This window comes from Melanerpes formicivorus, unplaced genomic scaffold (genome assembly GCF_026170545.1).
Source record: "Melanerpes formicivorus ecotype bairdi unplaced genomic scaffold, bMelFor1.0.p_v2 SCAF_31, whole genome shotgun sequence".
Taxonomy (NCBI): Eukaryota; Metazoa; Chordata; class Aves; order Piciformes; family Picidae; genus Melanerpes; species Melanerpes formicivorus.
This window is the reverse complement of record NW_027142383.1, coordinates 7,348,348-7,369,783: the sequence shown is the minus strand read 5'-3', so window position 1 is coordinate 7,369,783 and position 21,436 is coordinate 7,348,348. Positions and strand designations below refer to the sequence as shown.

Below are 21,436 nucleotides of genomic sequence, written 5' to 3'. Positions count from 1 at the left end.
ATGCAAAGAAGAGCTACAAAGAAATTGGACCTGAAGAACAAGCTACCCAAGAGGAATATGGAGACATTACCAAAGAACACAGGGATGGAGTTTGGATAGCCAAAGCTTAGTGGAGTTGCAACTAGTAAGGGATGTGAAGTGCAACAATAAGAGCTTCTCTAAGTATACTGGCAGTAAAAGAAAAGCTAAGAAAAAACATGGGCCCAAACTCAACAGGGGCAGAGGATCTGGTGAATGAGGATATAGAAAAGGCTGAGGCATTAAATTTCCTTGCCTCGGTTTTCATTGGTAAAGTTTTCTCTCAGGTTTCCAAGTCTATGGGTGTGGTAGGGTTGGAAGGGTAAGGCCAAAAAGCCTCCTCCCTCCCCCCTGTAAAGTAAAGGGAAGGAAAAATTGAAGGGAAAGGGAAAAAAAAACCTCACAGCTGAATTAGCAAAGCAATGAGAGCTGTATATTTACAAAGCAATATAGGATATGCAGGGAAATATATACAAGATTTACAATATTTACAGTATATACAGAAATATACAACAAAGTAGCACAGAAATGAGAGCTCCCCCCTCTGCTGAGGGGGTTCCCCACCTCTGCTTCCCCCTCTCTCCCCCTTTCCCCAGAGCGGGTTAGAAAGAGAGAGAAAAGAGAAAAAAGTTAGAAGCAGTTATGTGTTAACAGTGGTGGTGAATGGTGTCACATCCAGCTGGCGGCCAGTCAGTAGTGGAGTCCCCCAGGGATCAGTGCTGGGCCCCATCCTCTTTAACATCTTTATTGATGATCTGGATGAGGGCATTGAGTCGATCATCAGTAAATTTGCTGATGACACCAAGCTGGGGACAGGAGTTGATCTGCTGGAGGGTAGAGAGGCTTTGCAGAGAGACCTCGACAGGCTGGACAGATGGGCAGAGTCCAACTGATGAACAGAAAAGTCTCATTAACAGAACAACAGAGTTGATAAGAATTTTCTGCTTGTTAGCTGAAATGCTGGAATGCAGGGAGGGGGAGAGGGGTTGGCAGACAGCCTTTGGATAGATAAGGAATAGCAGGATTTTTCAGTGATTTACTTCTGTTAGTCTTGGACAAGATGATCTTTTGTATAAGATAAAGGACACCTACATGATATGTATACTTCTGCTCTTTTAGATAGATAAGCTTTGTATAGATAGGAAGCATCTGGATAGATAAGCTTTGTATAGATAGGAAGCATCTGGACCCCTGTCATTATAGACAGATAACTTTTTGTATAAAAGCTTGCCCAAAACTCTCTGAAGACACACAGGTCTTTTGAAATGATTCTACCTGTGTCAGGCGCGCCAGAATAGAAGCATAATACAAGAAACTTACTGAGTCTCTTGTGTGTCATTCTCTAAGTCAATTTGGCGACCGCGGCAGGACGACTCTGTTTGGCTGCAGGACCTGCTGAGGAGCCGGACCTCTCAGGGCCCGCCGAGAAATTCTCGAGGAGAGCTCCGCTGCTCATCAGATCGCTGCAGGAACAGACAAGACTGCCAGCACAGAGAAGGTATGCTTCTATGAAAGGGGTAGCTCCGTAAGTCGCGAGGGGACGCCCTGCGCGGGAGAGAGGCATTTATTGCACCCCTAGGTAAAAGAGCTCTTGGGTTGGGACCAGGGGGGTCCCAAAGGTAACTATAGGCATTGTTTATGTATCATGAACATTGTCTGTAGTGTGGGACCAGGGGGGTCCCAAAGGGAATTATTAGTACCGTTTAAGTGTGCGAGGGGCCAAGAGGGTCCCTAAAGAACATAAAGTACGAGAGGTTTTGAATGTGTGGCTGAGTGTGTGTGGCCAATAACTGTGTGCGGCCAATAACTGTGTGCTAAGGACCGGTCATTATTGTTGTAGTTGTAGTTGTATTTGTTTTGTGTTCTGTGTGCTGTAAAAAGAAAGTACTGTGTTGTATTGTGTAAAATGGGAGGGAGACAAAGTAGTGAGATCCCAAGACATAGCCCACTTGGTTGTATACTTGCCCACTGGGGGGAAATTGGAGGCCCCCCAGGAGGGTCAACAAATCAAAAGACTCTAATTAAATTTTGTACCCGGTGGTGGCCATTATATAAATTAGATGGTGGAGAGAAATGGCCTGTAAATGGGAGTCTGGAGTATGATACTTTACTGCAATTGATGTTGTTTTTAAGAAGAGAAAAGAAATGGGATGAGACAATATATGCTGATATGTTTTTCTATCTCCGAGAGCATCCGGAGTTTCAAAGGGACTGTGGTGTTAGAGCTCCCTCAGATCCAATGGTTTTGGCCCTTGAAAAAGAAAACAAGGCCAAGAATAAGAGGCAGACACAGTTGAAAAGGTGTTGCTCTGCGTGTAGTATAGGGCAGAGGTGTCTTAAACTTGAGGAAATAAAAGACCTGCCTGAATTTTATCAATCTCCAGGAAAATTGCAAGAGGTAGTGTGGCCGGTTGATGTTGCCCCCTTAAGAAAGGGAACATGGTGGACGGAAGTTGGTAAACGGAAGGAATAGTCTAAACTAATTTCATTGGACGAGTGGGAGGAAGCACCTTCTGAAGTGGGAGTGAAGTGGACATTTCCAGCACTTCTCAGTCAGTCTTGCTTCCGTCTTTGCTTCGTGCAGCAGCTCTGCCTGTGCTGGGCTTTCTGCCAAGGCCTCGGCCTTGAAAACCAGATAACAGGCCTGTATACTAACTCCCTTCCAATTAACACGAACTGCTTCTAACTTTTTTTTCCTCTCTTTCCTTTCTCTTTCTATCCCATTCTGGGGAAAGGGGGGGAGAGAGGGGAGAGCGGAGGTGGGGGACCCCTCTCTGCCGAGAGGGGTTACTCTCATTTCTGTGTTACTCTGTTGTATATCTTTGTATATATTGTAGATATTGTAAATTTGTAAATAATCCCCTGCATTCTCTACATTGCTTTGTAAATATAGCTCCACTGCTTTGCTAATTCAGCTTGTGAGGTTTTTTTTTCCTTTCCCTTCAATTTTCTTTTCCCTTTTACTTTACAAGGGGGAAGGGAGGAGGCTTCTCAGCCTTACCCCTTCCATCCCACCACATTTTTTTATTGGCGCCCAACGTGGGGCAGATAATTAGTTTAATTTATTACTTGATCGATTTAGTGTTTTCTAGCTGAATTAGCAAACATGAAGGTATTGTGGTTTGTGGAGCGATTATTCTTTTCAATTTTTGGGGCTCTGATTTACAGATATTGTTTGGGTTTGATTCTGGATTACCTGGGTAAATATTTGGTGCGGACAATTTATATGTGGGTTATGTATAAAGTTAAATTATGGTATGGAAAATGTATTAATTTATTATGGCCAGTGAGATACAGGAATGTTACCTCCACCACTCTCCCAATTGAGATAAAGGGTTTTAAGATTCCACCTGAGGAGACAGTAACTTTAGGTGATGCCTGGGATCCAAAGGTGATTTATTTCATGTCTATAATTCTGCTGCTGGTGATAATTATTGTGTATCTCCTGATTTCTTTATGGCGAGAGAGAAAGGTGTCCAGAGCTTGTTTTGTTATTAAAACTAGATCAAAAAGAAAACGCCGTGGCTCTCGATCAGTCCCAGAGTCATCTAGTGACGAGGACTGTGCAGAACCCGTGTCAGTTAAAAAGAAGGCTAAAAAGTTAATTGATAAAGCAGCTCTAAATGACTTTGCTGATTCTGGCAAGCAGCCAAGGGCATCGGCTGGTATCAACATGGCACCTACTCCTTCTCCCACTCCTTCTTCTCCCTCTTCTTCTCCGTCGACCATTAATGGAGCAACATCACTTCCACCCACTCCCTCAGTGGGACCGGAAGTCACTGCCCCAGCAGCTGATTTATCTCAGGACCTGTCAGCTTCCATTAAGGTGGCTGTAAATTCAAACACAGCTCCAGTTAAGGTGGCTCCTTTAAAGACTAGAGCTGCAAAGGGCAAAGATGGAGAAGAAGAGGAGCTGGAGACTGATCCTGGTGAGGGGCCCTCTGCTCTAAAAGATCCTGCTCAGGAGGAAGAGAAGGTTTGTTTTAAAGATCTAGCTAACCTAGTGAGATCAAAGCAGGATAGAGATGAAGCTAGGAAAGCAGCTGGCAAAGGTGGTTCTCAGCTTAAAGAGATCCTTAGGAGAATGACAGCAGGATTTTACGGGTAAAGAATTCAGGGAGATGAAGATGAAGATGATATTACGGACTGTTCGTCACCACGGGAAGAATTGCGAAATGTCCGTAAAGATTTCACCAGGGCAGATAAGGAGCCAGTTCTAGCTTGGCTTAGTAGGTGTTATGATACAGGTGCCTCAGCTCTAACAGTTGGAGACAAGTCAGCAGCTCAGTTAGGAACTCTCTCAAGGGACAATGGAATAGATAGACATCTAGGTGAAGCTCTCGGTAAGGTTAATCTGTGGATACGCCTTTTAATAGCGGTTGCCCTGAGATACCCTTCCCGAGATGACCTTCCATGGAATCCTAAACCCTGGACTACCATAGATGAGGGAATTAAGCGCTTGAGAGAATTTGCTGTTAGAGAGCTACTCTATGGTGAACATGAAACTCTGAATCCTGATGACATTCCTGTGGGGATTGGTCTTGCTAAAAAGATCATCAAACTTGCTCCTTCTAATTATGCAAACATTCTGGCAAGCAGAATTGTGTCAAGAAGTTATGGTGGAGCTTCTCCTACGGTTGGCCAATTCAGTGATCAAATGAGACAATTGGAGGATAGCATGACACGTGGTTCTTTGGTTTCAGCCATTGAAACTTTGTCTGGAAAAATTGAGAATTGCATGAGAGAGTTAAAAGATGAATTTAGAAATTCCATATCCCAATTGGCACAAAGAGATAGTTTCAATTCTTCCTCCAGGTGGGTACAAGTTTCATCTGTGAGGAATACACGTCCTCCAAGGAGGTCATTCCAAAACAGGACATTCCAAAACAGGTCATTCCAAAATAGACCACCAAGGCAATCACGTAGAACTATTTGGATAACTCTGCGTGATCAATTTGGTGAGAACATGAACCGCTGGGATGGCCAACCAACTTCTAATCTTTTCAGGAGACTGAGGGAATTGCAGTGGCAGAACCCGAGGTAGCAATACCAGAAGGGTAGCTGTTGCTTCCACAGTTCCCCAGAACGACTCTTATGGCTCCAACAGTGGCTCCAGTTATAACATGCAAAGTTATAACCCTGCACAATATGTGCAATGCACATGTGCGCATGTTCCCCATAACTAGGGGTGCCCTGCCTCCCGCCAGGGGGAGGAGAGGGATAACAGAGATAACAGAATCTATTGGGATGTGTACATCCAGTGGCCGGGCACTTCACAATTTCGGAAGTACAGGGCCTTGGTTGACACAGGAGCTCAGTGCACCATAATACCATCAAATTATCAGGGATCAGAGTCTATAACCATTCTGGGAGTCACTGGTGGATCTCAAGAGTTAAGTAAGGTAGAGGTTAATATAAGTTTGACTGGTAAACAATGGAGGAAGCATACAGTTGTGACCGGACCTGATGCACCTTGTATTTTGGGAATTGATTTTCTGAGAGAAGGGCGTTTCAAGGACCCTAGAGGTTACAAATGGGCTTTTGGAGTAGCTTCTATAGAAATTGATGGACAAAAATTGAAGCTGTCTGCCAGACCTGAACTTTCTGATGAATCTGCAGTTGTGGGACAACATAAGATACAGGACATTAAATTGCCGGTAGCTTCTCAGACTGTGCATCACAGACAATACAGAACCAACCGTGACTCTTTGTTGCCCATTCAGAATCTGATTCGTCAGTTGGAAAGTCAGAAAGTCGTCAGCAAAACTCATTCACCTTTCAACAGTCCAGTGTGGCCTGTGCGGAAGCAGAATGGAGACTGGCGTCTGACAGTAGACTACCGAGCCCTAAATGAAGTGACACCACCTATGAGTGCAGCAGTACCAGACATGATGGAACTGCAGTATGAGCTGGAATCCAAAGAGGCCAAATGGTATGCTACCATAGACATTGCTAATGCATTTTTCTCTATTCCCATAGCAGAGGAATGCAGGCCTCAGTTTGCTTTCACCTGGAGAGGAATCCAGTACACTTTCAACAGATTGCCAATGGGCTGGATCCACAGCTCAAGCATCTGTCATGCAGTGATCCACGATGCTCTGGAGAAAGGCGGTGCTCCAGAACACATCCAGTTCATCGATGACATCATCGTCTGGGGTAAAACTGCTGAGGAAGTCTTTGAGAAAGGTAACAAAATCATTGACATTCTTCTGAATGCAGGTTTTGCCATCAAGCGAGACAAGGTGAAAGGACCTACCACAGAGATTCAGTTTCTGGGAGTGCGATGGCAGGATGGACGCCGACACGTTCCAGTGGATGTGGTAAATAGAGTCTCTACCATGGCAAGTCCCACAAACAAGCAAGAGACCCTACGTTTCTTGGGGATAGTGGGATTTTGGAGACTGCACATTCCTGGATACAGTCAGATTGTGAAACCTCTGTATGATGTAACTCGAAAGAGAAACCATTTCCACTGGGGACCTGAACAACAAGCAGCCTTTGACCAGATAAAGCAAGAGGTAATTCAAGCAATGGGTCTGGGACCTGTCCGAGATGGTCCAGGCATTAAGAACATTTTGTACACGGCTGCAAGTAACAATGGTCCAACCTGGTGCTTGTGGCAAAAAGCTCCAGGAGAGACACGTGGACGACCTCTTGGTTTCTGGAGTCGAGGTTACAGAGGTTCAGAGGCTAATTATACTCCAACAGAGAAAGAAATCTTAGCTGCCTATGAAGGAGTGAAAGCATCTTCTGAAGTGATTGGAACTGAATCACAACTTCTTCTAGCTCCCAGATTACCAGTTTTGAATTGGATGTTCAAAGGCAAAGGATCCACACCACATCATGCCACAGACTCAACATGGTCTAAGTGGATGGATCTGATAACACAGAGAGCTCGAATGGGAAATCTTGAAAGACCTGGTCTAGTGGAGGTGATCTCAAGTTGGCCTGAAGGTATCAACTGTGCTAAACCTCCAGAGGAGAAAGTAACTCGTGCTGAGGAAGCTCCTCCTTACAATGACCTTTCTGATGATGAAAAGAAATATGCTCTGTTCACAGACGGTTCCTGTCGTCTTGTTGGGAACAAGCGAAGGTGGAAGTCTGCAGTGTGGAGTCCAACACGCCGAGTTGCAGAGGCGAAAGATGGAGAAGGAGAATCCAGTCAGTTCGCAGAGGTAAAAGCTGTCCAGCTAGCTCTCGACGTGGCTGAACGTGAGAGATGGCCAAAGCTTTATCTCTACACCGACTCATGGATGGTAGCCAATGCTCTATGGGGTTGGCTAAAGAACTGGAAGAAGAGTGGTTGGCAGAGAAAAGGAAAACCCATTTGGGCAGCCAACCTGTGGCAGGACATTGCTGATCGAATCGAGAGAATTCCAGTGAAAGTGAGACACATCGATGCTCACATTCCTAAGAGCAAAGCTACTGAGGAACAGCAACACAACCATCAGGCAGATCTAGCTGCAAGAGTTTCTCAAGTAGACATGGACTCTAATCTTGATCTCGACTGGAAACACCGAGGTGAGATATTCTTAGCTCGGTGGGCTCACGATTCATCAGGACATCAAGGCAGAGATGCAACATACCAATGGGCTCGTGACAGATCCATAGACATTTCCATGGATGCTATCACACAAGTCATCCATGACTGTGACATTTGTGCTGCTATTAAGCAGGCAAAACGACTTAAGCCCTTGTGGTATGGTGACAGATGGTCCAAGTACAAGTATGGTGAAGCTTGGCAGATTGACTACATCACTCTACCACGTTCTCGTTCTGGTAAGCAATACGTGCTTACTATGGTAGAGGCAAACACTGGATGGTTGGAAACTTATCCAGTTCCACATGCAACTGCACGCAACACCATTCTCGGTCTGGAGAGACAGATCCTGTGGAGACACGGAACTCCAGAGAGGATTGAGTCAGACAACGGAACTCATTTCAAGAACAACCTTGTAAAGAACTGGGCAAAAGAGCACGGTATTGAGTGGATATTCCACATTCCCTACTATGCACCAGCCTCAGGGAAGATTGAACGCTACAACGGTTTGTTGAAGACCACTCTCAAAGCAATGGGAGGTGGATCTTTGAAAAACTGGGAAAAACATTTAGCACAAGCAACCTGGCTGGTAAATAGTAGAGGTTCAGTGAACAGAGCTGGACCTGCACATTCAGATTTGCTACGGAAAGTAGAAGGTGATAAAGTTCCTGTTGTTAGAGAAAAGAATCTGTTAGGTAAAACTGTTTGGGTATTTTCACCCTCAGGAGAGGCTAAACCTGTCCGAGGGGTGGTTTCAGCTGAAGGTCCGGGTCACACTTACTGGGTAATGCAAGAGAATGGTGAAATTCAGTGTATTCCACAAAGAAATTTAACTTTAGCTGAAAGAGGTTAATTTTGAACTACTGTACAGCTACATCGCGTCCAGAGGAAGAATCAACGAGGAATCTACGGTGCACGAACCCTGAGATCCCTGAGAGCCCTGAGTCAACTAAGAGACCCTGAGATTTCCCTGTTTCCCTTTTCTTCGCTTCATCGGTGAAGAAATGAACTGTTTTCCATTTTTCTCATTTTCTGATTTTCTTGGACTTTTGAATCATCTACATCTGAGCATAGCCGGAATGGACTATGAACTTTACTCACGAACTGTAAATATCGTTTTGGATTGGATGGACAGTATGAACAACCAATGAAATTGTTTAGAAGGGGTGGACTGTGGCCGGTTGACGTTGCCCCCTTAAGAAAGGGAATATGGTGGACGGAAGTTGGTAAACGGAAGGAATAGTCTAAACTAATTTCATTGGACGAGTGGGAGGAAGCACTTCTGAGCTGGGACTATACTGGACATTTCCAGCACTTCTCAGTCAGTCTTGCTTCCGCCTCTTCTTCAGGCAACAGCTTTCTGTCCTGGGCTTTCTGCCAAGGCTTCGGCCTTGAGGCCGATAAGATACCAGGCCTGTATATTAACTCCTTTCCAATTAACACAAAACTGCTTTTAACTTCTTTCTTTCGATCTCTCTCTCTTCTAACCTAATCTGGGGAAAGGGGGGAGAGAGGGGAAAGAGGAGGTGGGGAACCCCCCTCTCTGCCGAGAGGGGTTTACTCTCATTTCTGTGTTACTCTGTTGTATATCTTTGTATATATTGTAGATATTGTAAATTTGTAAATAATCCCCTGCAAACCCTACATCGCTTTGTAAATATAGCTCCACTGCTTTGCTAATTCAGCTTGCGAGTTTTTTTTTCCTTTCTCTTCAATTTTTTTTTTCCCTTTTACCTTACAAGGGGGAAGGGAGGAGGCTTCTCAGCCTTATCCTTCCAAACCCACTACAGTGAGACACATCGATGCTCACATTCCTAAGAGCAAAGCTACTGAGGAACAGCAACACAACCATCAGGCAGATCTAGCTGCAAGAGTTTCTCAAGTAGACATGGACTCTAATCTTGATCTCGACTGGAAACACCGAGGTGAGATATTCTTAGCTCGGTGGGCTCACGATTCGTCAGGACATCAAGGCAGAGATGCAACATACCAATGGGCTCGTGACAGATCCATAGACATTTCCATGGATGCTATCACACAAGTCATCCATGACTGTGACATTTGTGCTGCTATTAAGCAGGCAAAACGACTTAAGCCCTTGTGGTATGGTGACAGATGGTCCAAGTACAAGTATGGTGAAGCTTGGCAGATTGACTACATCACTCTACCACGTTCTCGTTCTGGTAAGCAATACGTGCTTACTATGGTAGAGGCAAACACTGGATGGTTGGAAACTTATCCAGTTCCACATGCAACTGCGCGCAACACCATTCTCGGTCTGGAGAGACAGATCCTGTGGAGACACGGAACTCCAGAGAGGATTGAGTCAGACAACGGAACTCATTTCAAGAACAACCTTGTAAAGAGCTGGGCAAAAGAGCACGGCATTGAGTGGATATTCCACATTCCCTACTATGCACCAGCTTCAGGGAAGATTGAACGCTACAACAGTTTGTTGAAGACCACTCTCAAAGCCATGGGAGGTGGATCTTTGAAAAACTGGGAAAAACATTTAGCACAAGCAACCTGGCTGGTAAATAGTAGAGGTTCAGTGAACCGAGCTGGACCTGCACATTCAGATTTGCTACGGAAAGTGGAAGGTGATAGAGTTCCTGTTGTTAGAGAAAAGAATCTGTTAGGTAAAACTGTTTGGGTATTTTCACCCTCAGGAGAGGCTAAACCTGTCCGAGGGGTGGTTTCAGCTGAAGGTCCGGGTCACACTTATTGGGTAATGCAAGAGAATGGTGAAATTCAGTGTATTCCACAAAGAAATTTAACTTTAGCTGAAAGAGGTTAATTTCGAACTGTTGTACAGCTACATCGCGTCCAAAGGAAGAATCAACGAGGAGTCTATGGTGCACGAACCCTGAGATCCCTGAGAGCCCTGAGTCAACTAAGAGACCCTGAGATTTCCCTGTTTCCCTTTTCTTCGCTTCATCGGTGAAGAAATGAACTGTTTTCCATTTTTCTCATTTTCTGATTTTCTTGGACTTTTGAATCATCTACATCTGAGCATAGCCGGAATGGACTATGAACTTTTCCCACGAACTGTAAATATCGTTTTGGATTGGATGGACAGTATGAACAGCCAATGAAATTGTTTAGAAGGGGTGGACTGTGGCCGGTTGACGTTGCCCCCTTAAGAAAGGGAACATGGTGGACGGAAGTTGGTAAACGGAAGGAATAGTCTAAACTAATTTCATTGGACGAGTGGGAGGAAGCACCTTCTGAAGTGGGAGTGAAGTGGACATTTCCAGCACTTCTCAGTCAGTCTTGCTTCCGTCTTTGCTTCGTGCAGCAGCTCTGCCTGTGCTGGGCTTTCTGCCAAGGCCTCGGCCTTGAAAACCAGATAACAGGCCTGTATACTAACTCCCTTCCAATTAACACGAACTGCTTCTAACTTTTTTTTCCTCTCTTTCCTTTCTCTTTCTATCCCATTCTGGGGAAAGGGGGGGAGAGAGGGGAGAGCGGAGGTGGGGGACCCCTCTCTGCCGAGAGGGGTTACTCTCATTTCTGTGTTACTCTGTTGTATATCTTTGTATATATTGTAGATATTGTAAATTTGTAAATAATCCCCTGCATTCTCTACATTGCTTTGTAAATATAGCTCCACTGCTTTGGTAATTCAGCTTGTGAGGTTTTTTTTTTTCCTTTCCCTTCAATTTTCTTTTCCCTTTTACTTTACAAGGGGGAAGGGAGGAGGCTTCTCAGCCTTACCCCTTCCATCCCACCACAGGTAGTGACAGAGAGTTCGGAAAATAATGTCGGAGGTTTTGGGAGTGGCAGCAATTCAGATAGTGATACTGGAGTAAGTTCCCAGAGCTACGCTCAGGGAAGCCCAGTGGCAAGAAGGACCCGAGGACAGCAAGCAAATGCCCCGGCTTCCCAGGTACTCATTCAAGCCCCCCTGCGACAAGCAGTAGGGCCTGAGGGGGACCCAGTCTGGATTAAGGTGCCTTTTACAAGTCATGATTTGGATAGTTGGAGAGAAAAGGCTAAAAATTATCGTAATGATCCCACAGGGACAGCTACACATTTTCGATTCATGGTTAGGCAGCATAATCCAGACTGGGACGATATCCAGTTATTATTAGAACAAATGACTGAAACAGAGAAACAATTAATTGAAAAACATGGATTGGAGCTTGCAACAGAAAGAATTCAAACCCGGGGAGGGGGGGCAAACATTGGAGATGTATTTCCACTCCAAAATCCGGAATGGAATACAAACAATGCGCTGCAAAGGACTAGATTGGAGGAATACCGGGAGTTTGTAGCCAGGGGAATAGAAAAAGCCATTCCGAAAGCAATTAACTGGTCTGTGTTATACTCAGTCAGACAAGGACCTGGTGAATCACCCTCAGAATTCTTGGATAAGCTGAGGGAAGTAATGAGGAAAAACACCTCTCTAGACCCCGGATCAGAAGTAGGTATACAACAACTGGTATCCCTATTTATTGGCAAATCTGCTAGTGATATCAGAAAGAAGCTGCAAAAGTTGTCACCCCCGCAGGGAAGGGATTTAGAGGCACTTTTGGATGTAGCATGGAGAGTATTTTCTAACAGGGAAGAAGAAAGTAGGAGAAAAGAGAAGAGAATGTTGGTAGCAGCGTTGCAGGAAAGTAAGAAAGGGACTAATAGAGTGCGGTTGGAAAAGGATCAGTGTGCGATTTGTAGAAAGAAGGGACACTGGAAAAGAGGATGTCCAGAGAGGAAAAAGAAAAACAGAATACAGGCACAACTAGAAGAGGATGATTAGGGAGGACCGGAGGAGACTATAAATACCCTAGCAGATCCTCTGGTTATAATGAAGCTAGGGGAACAAGAAAATAAACTGGAATTCCTAGTTGACACAGGAGCAACCTTTTCAGTCTTAAATCAAGCACTGCTGCCTCTGGATGAGAGCTATGTTTCTGTGGTAGGGGCTACAGGTCAAACTGAGAAGGCATATTTTTTTAAACCTCTTAAATATAAATATGGTAAAACTTAGGGCTTACATAAATTTTTATATATGCCAAATGCCCCAAAGTCATTGCTGGGGAGGGATTTGTTGGAAGCATTGGGAGCTGAAATTAAATTTAATAAGGGGAAGGTAGAATTCAGAGTAAGGGAGGAACAGTTGGTTGAGGTTTTAAGTCTTGCATTAATGAGCCCTCAACAAGAGAAAAACGGAATAAGAGAAAGCATAAAAGATCAAGTATATCCTGGGGTTTGGGACACTGAGCAGCCTGGAAGGGCCAAAAATGCCCTACCTGTGATAATAGATCTTAAGCCTGGAGCTCAACCTGTTAGATTAAAACAATATCCTTTAAGGAAAGAAGATAGGGAAGGAGTTTTGCCTATTGTAGAAAAATTCTTAAAGTATGGGCTGCTAACAGAGTGTGAATCAGCTTACAATACTCCAATTTTACCTGTAAGGAAAGCAGCTGGAGGGTATCGGTTAGTGCAGGACCTAAGGGCTATAAATAAAATAACAAAGGATATCCATCCTGTGGTGGCAAACCCATATACCCTCTTGACTCAATTGAGAACAGAATTAGAATGGTTTACCGTCTTGGATCTAAAGGATGCCTTTTTCTGTTTACCCCTGGCCCCTGAGAGCCAGCCACTGTTTGCCTTTGAATGGGAGAACCCAGAAACTAACCGAAAGTGTCAATTAACTTGGACAGTCTTGCCCCAAGGATTTAAGAACAGCCCTACTGTCTTTGGAAATCAGCTCGCAAAAGAATTAGAGAAGTGGAACAGGCCAGAAGGCAATGGAGCTCTGCTACAGTATGTAGATGACATCCTGCTGGCCACCCAGACCAGAGCGGAATGTGAAAGCTGGACTGTGAGTATGCTGAATTTCCTGGGACTTCATGGGTACCGAGTTTCCCCGCAGAAGGCCCAAATAGTACAGCAGCAAGTAACCTACTTGGGATATGAATTAACAGCAGGACAACGAGTGCTGGGCCCTGAAAGAAAGGAGGCCATCTGTTCTATTCCACTTCCAAACACAGTAAAGGCACTCCGAACCTTTTTGGGAATGACAGGGTGGTGCCGGTTGTGGATTTATAATTATGGCCTGCTTGTGAAACCCCTCTATGAATTATTGAAAGAGACTGATAAGGACTTGCAATGGAATGGAGAAGCTGAACAAGCTTTCCGTACCTTAAAGAAGGAATTGATGAGGGCACCAGCACTAGGCCTACCTGATGTCACTAAACCTTTTTTATTGTATTCCCATGAAAGCCAAGGGATAGCACTCGGAGTCCTAGCACAAACCTTAGGACCCTACCAAAGGGCGGTGGCATACCTCTCTAAACAACTGGATGAGGTAAGCAAGGGATGGCCAGGATGCCTGAGGGCTGTGGCAGCAGTTGCAATTAACATTCAAGAGTCTCGAAAGTTCACAATGGGGCAGAAGATCACAGTCCTAGTATCACACACCATCTCTGCTGTTCTAGAAGCCAAGGGAGGACACTGGCTGTCTCCACAACGATTTCTTAAATACCAAGCCATCCTAGTAGAGCAGGATGATGTAGAAATTAAAGTTGCTAACTTTGTCAATCCAGCCTCTTTCCTCCAGGGTGGTGATGGAGAACCAGTTATTCATGATTGTTTGGAAACAATTGAGGCCACTTATTCCAGCAGACCTGACCTGAAGGAAGAACCCCTAGAAAAGGCAGACCATAACTGGTACACCGATGGAAGCAGTTTTGTGATCCAGGGAGAAAGAAAAGCTGGGTACGCTGTAACTACAGGAGAAGAGGTAATCGAGGCAGAAGCCCTACCAAGTAACACCTCCGCTCAAAAGGCAGAGATAATAGCACTGACCAGAGCTCTTGAGCTTTCCCGAGGGAAAAGTGCAAACATATGGACTGACTCCAAGTATGCCTTTGGGGTGGTACATGCCCATGGAGCCATTTGGAAAGAAAGAGGACTGTTGACATCTCAAGGAAAAGGTATTAAACATGCAGAAGAAATACTGAGGCTGCTAGAAGCAGTGCAGAAGCCAAGCAAAGTCGCCATAATGCACTGCAAAGCACACCAAAAAGGGAATACTGGTCAAGAAATAGGTAACAGACTGGCAGATGAAACAGCTAAAAGGGTGGCCAGGGAGGGGAGAAAGGTGTCAGAGTTTGTTTTGATCCCAGATGGTAAACTGTCAATTGAGCAAAAAGAGCCAGAACCTGTGTATAGCACAGAGGATCAGAAATTAATTAAAGACCTTTTGGGGAATAGGACAGGAAAGGGCTGGGCCAGGACACTGGATGGGAGATTAATCATTCCCATGAACCTTCTCTGGGCTTTTGTTCAGATGGAACATGCAAAGACTCACTGGGGAGCAGAAGCCCTGTATCGAAAATTGGTTCAGGAGTGTATAGCACGGAAATTATACACCACGGTCGAACAGGTAACCCGGCAATGTGAGGTGTGTCTTAAGCCTAACCCCAAAGTAAGAAGAGGAGTTAGACTGGGACAAATTAGCAGAGGAAATTATCCAGGACAACAATGGCAAATTGATTTTACTGAGCTCCCAAGAAAGGGGGGATACAGGTACCTGTTGGTACTCACTGACACCTTCTCTGGTTGGCCAGAAGCATTTCCCTGTCGCACAAACAAAGCACGGGAGGTTACTAAGGCAGTGTTACAAGAAATAATACCTCGTTTTGGGGTACCTGCTACTATTTCCTCAGACAGGGGACCTCATTTTGTGACCAAGGTGGTACAACAGGTGAGCAAAATTTTAGGGATTGATTGGCAACTCCACACCCCCTACAATCCACATTCGAGTGGGCAAGTGGAGAAAATGAACCATTTAATCAAAAACCAGATAGCAAAAATTGGACAGGAAGCAAACCTTCCTTGGCCACAAGCATTACCAATTGCCCTGTTGCGAATTCGAACTAAGCAAAGAATAAAGGAAGGGTTGAGCCCATTTGAAATCCTGTTTGGAAGACCTTATGTAGTAGGAACTATGGACCCTTCTGAACCAGGGCAATTTAGAGAGGAAATGTTGAACAAGTATGTTCAGCAAATTTATAAGAACCTGAGCATTGTTAACAAACAGGTGATTGGAACCAACGTGAGAGGGTTAGACAGACCAGTCCATGATGTGGAACCTGGAGATTATGTCTATGTGAGATCTCTTTCAGAAAACCCTCTGGAGCCCAAGTGGACCGGACCATATCAGGTGTTATTGACATCCTTCACAGCCATCAAAATCAAGGAACAAGCTGCTTGGATTCACCACACCAGAGTCAAGAAGACTTCAGCAAGAGAATGGAAACTCGAATCTCAGGGACCCCTGAAGCTCAAGCTGTATCGATAATCGTGATTTGTTTGTTGGTTAATACTATTGAAGGATGGGAAGGCAATATGTACTTAAATGTTAGTCAAGAATTGGCTTTGCAAACTAATCTTTCTAACTGTTGGATATGCACTGAACTTCCTCGAGGCCAAACGAGGACCCCTTTATTTGGGGTAGCCTCAATGAATTGGACATGGGGGCCGTCAGACTGGGTGACTACATCTGATAGTAACTTCCACAATTGTCAGCATGGGAAAGATAGCTCAGAAAGCTTGGGTCCAAAGTTTGACTCATTAATTGTAGATCCTTCACGAACCCTTTTTGTAGAAAGTAATGAAAGTAGTGAAAATAAGGTAGGATGGCGAAATTTAACAGGGTTGGGCTGCAGCTGGAATTACTCCTCCCCTGGAGAAGTCTCAGGTGCCAATCCATGGGTTCAGGGAAATGGCTGTACCTCTTCTAAAGAAAGCAGGCTGGATGTTGTAGGGGCTGGTGTAGCCCTATTAAGTCACACTAATTGCTTACTCCCTTATGGATATTGGTGGTTATGTGGGGATGGGCATGCCAGAAAAAGCTTACCCCCAAAATGGACAGGAGTTTGCACTGCAGGCTACTTAACCCCACAAATCACCGTCCATCATGAGATCCTGCCTAGAGGATATTGGAGAACTCTTTGGAGAAGACACAGAAGGACAGCAAATCCCCTTGTCAGATACAATACTGGATATCACAGTTTTGTTCGAGCATTGTTCCCTGCATTAGGCGTTGCACAACTTGAAAAAGCAATAGTAAATATATCAGCTACAATGGAAGTCATTGCTAATTCAGCAGCTGATGCAGTGCAGAATCTGCAGGTGGAAGTTAAGTCTGCGAGCAGTGTGTCACTACAAAACAGGCTGGCTTTGGATATTATTACAGCTGAAATGGGAGGGGTGTGTACCCTGATAAACACCACTTGTTGCACCTATGTAGATAGATCAGGACAAATTAAAACTGATGTACAAAATATATGGGAACAGGGAAAAGTATTACATGAGGTAAGCAAGGATGATACATCATATGGATTATCAGACCTCTGGGAAGAGTTAACCTCATGGATGCCCAATATACGCTGGCTTAAACAGCTGTTGCTGGGAATTGTAATGATTGTTTTATTAATAATATTACTGCTAGTTTTGATTGAGATAATTATGTGTACTGGAAAGAGTAGTGTAGAATCCTACCATAAGTATAAAAATTATAAACTCAGGCATGAGCTGGAAACAGGACATTATTTTAAGAAAATATAGTATAGGAATATACTCTTGGCTGTAAGAAAGGGGGGAATTGATGAACAGAAAAGTCTCATTAACAGAACAACAGAGTTGATAAGAATTTTCTGCTTGTTAGCTGAAATGCTGGAATGCAGGGAGGGGGAGAGGGGTTGGCAGACAGCCTTTGGATAGATAAGGAATAGCAGGATTTTTCAGTGATTTACTTCTGTTAGTCTTGGACAAGATGATCTTTTGTATAAGATAAAGGACACCTACATGATATGTATACTTCTGCTCTTTTAGATAGATAAGCTTTGTATAGATAGGAAGCATCTGGATAGATAAGCTTTGTATAGATAGGAAGCATCTGGACCCCTGTCATTATAGACAGATAACTTTTTGTATAAAAGCTTGCCCAAAACTCTCTGAAGACACACAGGTCTTTTGAAATGATTCTACCTGTGTCAGGCGCGCCAGAATAGAAGCATAATACAAGAAACTTACTGAGTCTCTTGTGTGTCATTCTCTAAGTCACAACGGCATGAGATTTAACACATCCAAGTGCCGGGTTCTGCACATTGGCCGCAACAACCCCATGCAGTGCTACAGGCTGGGGTCAGAGTGGCTGGAGAGCAGCCAGGCAGAGAGGGACCTGGCGGTGCTGGTTGATGGAAGGATGAACATGAGCCTGCAGTGTGCCCAGGTGGCCAGGAGGGCCAATGGCATCCTGGCCTGCATTAAGAACAGTGTGGCCAGCAGGAGCAGGGAGGTCATTCTGCCCCTGTACACTGCACTGGTTAGGCCACACCTCGAGTACTGTGTCCAGTTCTGGGCCCCTCAGTTTAGGAAGGATGTTGACTTGCTGGAGCAAGTCCAGAGAAGGGCAACGAAGTTAGTGAGGGGCTTGGAACACAAGCCCTATGAGGAGAGACTGAGGGAGCTGGGGCTGCTTAGCCTGGAGAGGAGGAGACTCAGGGGTGACGTCATTACTCTCTACAACTACCTGAAGGGGGGTTGTAAACAGGCAGAGGTTGGTCTCTTCTCCCAGGCAGCCAGCACCAGAACAAGAGGACACAGTCTCAGGCTGTGCCAGGGGAAGTTCAGGCTGGAGGTCAGGAGGAAGTTTTACACAGAGAGAGTGATTGCCCATTGGAATGGACTGCCCGGGGAGGTGGTGGAGTCGCCGTCACTGGAGGTGTTCCGGAGGAGACTTGACAGGGTGCTTGGTTACATGGGTTAGTTGATTGGGTGGTGTTGGGTGATAGGTTGGACGCGATGATCTTGAAGGTCTCCTCCAACCTGGTTTATTCTATTCTATTCTACTCTATTCTATTCTATTCTGATTGGAAAGCAGTTAATACAGGCCTTGCAGTTTTATCAGTTTTCAAGGTCGAGCCTTGGCCAAAAGCCCAGAAACAGCTGCTGCCCAGAGGAGGAGCGCAAGAAAGACTGAAGATAAAAGTGCCAGAGTGCCCAGGATACCCTCCTGCACTCCCAGTTCAGAAGGTGCTTCCTCCCAATCTACCAATGAAATTAGTTTAGATCCATCTTTTCATTTACCAACTTCCATCCACCATCTTCCCTTTCTTAAAGGCACAGCCTCAACCAGTCACAACGGGTAATATCTAGGGAGAGTAAAGCATTACCCACTGTAGAGGAAGATCAAGTTAAAGATTACTAATGCATAGGACAAGAAGACAATTTGGCCCAGTCAACACGGATTTATGAAGGGCAAGTCTTGTTTGACCAATCTGATCTCCTTCTATAACAAGGTGACCTGTCTGGTGGATGAGGGAAAGGGTGCCAAAATGGTATCTACCTTGACTTTAATAAGGTCTTTGCCACATTTTCCCACAGCATCCTCATGGAGAATATGACTGATCACAGCTTGGATACATGCTATGTTGAGTAAAAAAACTGGCTGAACAGCCAGGCCCAGAGAGTTGTGGTGAATGGAGTTAAATCCAGTTGACAGCCAGTTACAAGTAATGTTCCCCAGGGCTCAGTACTGGGGGCAGTTCTGTTTAACATCTTTATCAAGGATTTGGATGCAGAGACTGAGTGCACCCTTAGTACGTTTGTTAATAACACCAAGTTAGGTGGGCATGTGTAATGGGTTGGGGCAAACCCACGTGCAGAAATAACGACTCAAACAGATTGTAAAAGTGATGGAAAGTTTAAATAGATAACAGTGAATGCGTGCAGAAAGCTAGAAACACAGTGACAAGAGAGACCCCAAAACAGTCCCAGAAAGATCCCATCCCCACCTGAGGGTGCACCCAAAACCCCCAGGGCTCCTCCCTCCCCCCCCCCCCCCCCCCACTGCTAGGCTAGTCTCAGCTGGCCAGATCTGAGACTGCCCATCCCCCTGTGGCCTTGGGCCTAGCCAGGCCCATGGTCGGGGAACCTCTCCCCCAGTTACTGGCTGTCGGAGAGGAAGGAAAAGAGGAAGTGCCAGACCCTGTCATAAAATTTATAGTGGTGGAAATACATAATTTCCTGTGTCCACCCACTGGGTTGGACTTCTGGACACAGGAAACATCCCCGTAGCAGAGGGCACCCAGCCCAAACTACAACAGCGTGTCAATCTGCTGGAGGATAGGAAGGCTCTGCAGAGACGTCTGGACACACTGGATAGATGGGCTGAGTCCAATAGTATGAGATTCAATAAGGTCAAGTGCTAAGTGTTGCGCTTGGGCCACAACCCCATGCAACATCACAGGCTTGAGGAAATGGCTGGAGAGCTGCTCGGTGGTGAGGAACCTGGGGGTGTTGATTAATGGCTGGCTGAATATGAGCTAGCAGTGTGCTCAGGTGGTCAAGAAGGCCAGTAGCATCCTGGTTTGTATCAAGAACAGTGCGGCCAGCAGGTCTAGGGATGTGATTGTCCCACTCTACTCAGCACTGATGAGGCCACACCTTGAATAATGTGTTCAGTTTTGGGACCCTCACTACAAGAAGGACATTGAGGTGCTGGAGCATGTCCAAAGAAGAACAACTAAGCTGGTGATGGGCTTTGAAGGCAAGTCCTATGAGGAACATCTGAGGGAACTGGGGTTCTCTAGTCTTCCGAAGAGGAAGCTGAGGGGAGACCTCATGACCCTCTACAACTATCTCAAAGGAGACTGAAGTGAGGTAGGGGTCAGTCTCTTCTCACATGTAACAAGTGACAGGACAAGAGGAAACAGCCTCAAGTATGGCCAAGGGAGGTTCAGGATGCATATTAGGAAAATTTTCTTCACAGAATTCTCAAGCATTGGAACAGGCTGCCCAAGGAACTAGTGGAGTCACCATTCCTGGAGGTATTTAAAAGTTGTGTGGATGTGATGCTCAGGAAAAAGGTTTAGTGCTAACAGCTTAGCAGTAGTGGTGGGATTGTGAGCTCTAGGCAGGTGGTTGGACTTGATAATCTCAAGAGTCTCTTCCAACCGCAACAGTTCTATGATTCTACACTTAAGACAAATGAACATACACAGAGTTAATTAATAAAGTCAAAACATTGCTAACACCATTTTGGTTCGGGAGCCGATCGGACCTGGTGCTCGGGAACGCTACGCTTGAATTATGAATCTCTGCTAGACTTCTTGCCTTCCTTTCGGGGTTTCGCAGGTCAGGAGGACTCCTGGTGGGGGGGGTCCGGCAGCATCGTGCCCTCGCGAGCCTGCACGGGAACAGGAGCTTGACATCAGCCGTGGGAGGTTTAAATCCCACCCGGGCTGTGCGCACGGCACCATTTTGGTTCGGGAGCTGATCGGACCCAGTGCTCGGGACCGCTACGCTTGAATTGTGAATTTCTGCTAGACTTTTTGCCTTCCTTTCGGGATTTCGCAGGTCGGGAGAACTCCTGGTGGGGGGGGCTGGCAGGATTGTGCTCGCGTGAGGCTGCGGGGGAATGGGAGCTTGACGTCAGCCGCGGGAGCTTTAAATCCTGCCCGGTGACATTTTGGTTGGGGAGCTAGCCTTTCAGCTGGTTCCAAAAAAAAAAAAAAAAAAAAGAAAAACAAACACAACACCAAACCACAAAAAAAACACAACCAAAAACCAAACTAACTATGGTAGTCACTCGGACAAAGGGTAGAAAAACAGCATCTACCCAGACAAACTTGCTTCATCAGCATGCAGGAGTCCAGGCTCCCAGCTACAGAGAGTGCTTCAGCCTGGCACTTGGAATAGAGGAGGAAAGAGAGAACACCTGTGTCAGGTGTGACCAGGTGAACTTCCTCCTCAGTCTGGTGGCAGAGCTGAAGGATGAAGCAGACGACCTGAAAGAGAAGGTGTCCAGGCTGTGGTCAATAAGAGAAAGCAAAAGGGAGTTAGATATGTGGGAGAAGG

At 45.4% G+C, this 21,436-nt stretch overlaps 2 protein-coding genes across 4 annotated transcripts in view; one reads left to right on the top strand and one right to left on the bottom strand.

Moving 5' to 3' along the window:
• PCGF3 (polycomb group ring finger 3) overlaps positions 1-21,436 on the bottom strand; it is a 396,460-nt gene that overhangs the window by 355,844 nt on the left and 19,180 nt on the right. The window lies entirely within an intron of this gene.
• Positions 915-17,602, top strand: LOC137449615 (endogenous retrovirus group V member 2 Env polyprotein-like). 3 transcript variants are annotated; one of them, XM_068155305.1, is made up of 2 exons: positions 915-1,516; positions 15,686-17,602. In XM_068155305.1, the coding sequence occupies exon 2, from the start codon at positions 15,824-15,826 to the stop codon at positions 17,138-17,140; it is 1,317 nt and encodes a 438-aa protein (XP_068011406.1). In that variant the 5' UTR covers positions 915-1,516; positions 15,686-15,823; the 3' UTR covers positions 17,141-17,602. The 3 variants fall into 3 exon arrangements, with proteins under 3 accessions (XP_068011406.1, XP_068011407.1, XP_068011405.1); XM_068155306.1 differs by lacking the exon at positions 915-1,516 and adding an exon at positions 11,309-11,447; XM_068155304.1 differs by lacking the exon at positions 915-1,516 and adding an exon at positions 14,627-14,954.

Coding starts and splice junctions, on each gene's coding strand:
- LOC137449615 (XM_068155304.1), top strand. CDS start 14,832: ATGAACCTTCTCTGGGCTTTTGTTCAGATGGAACATGCAAAGACTCAC. Junction 14,955..15,685: donor TATACACCACGGTCGAACAG/GTAACCCGGCAA, acceptor TGTCTATGTGAG/ATCTCTTTCAGAAAACCCTC.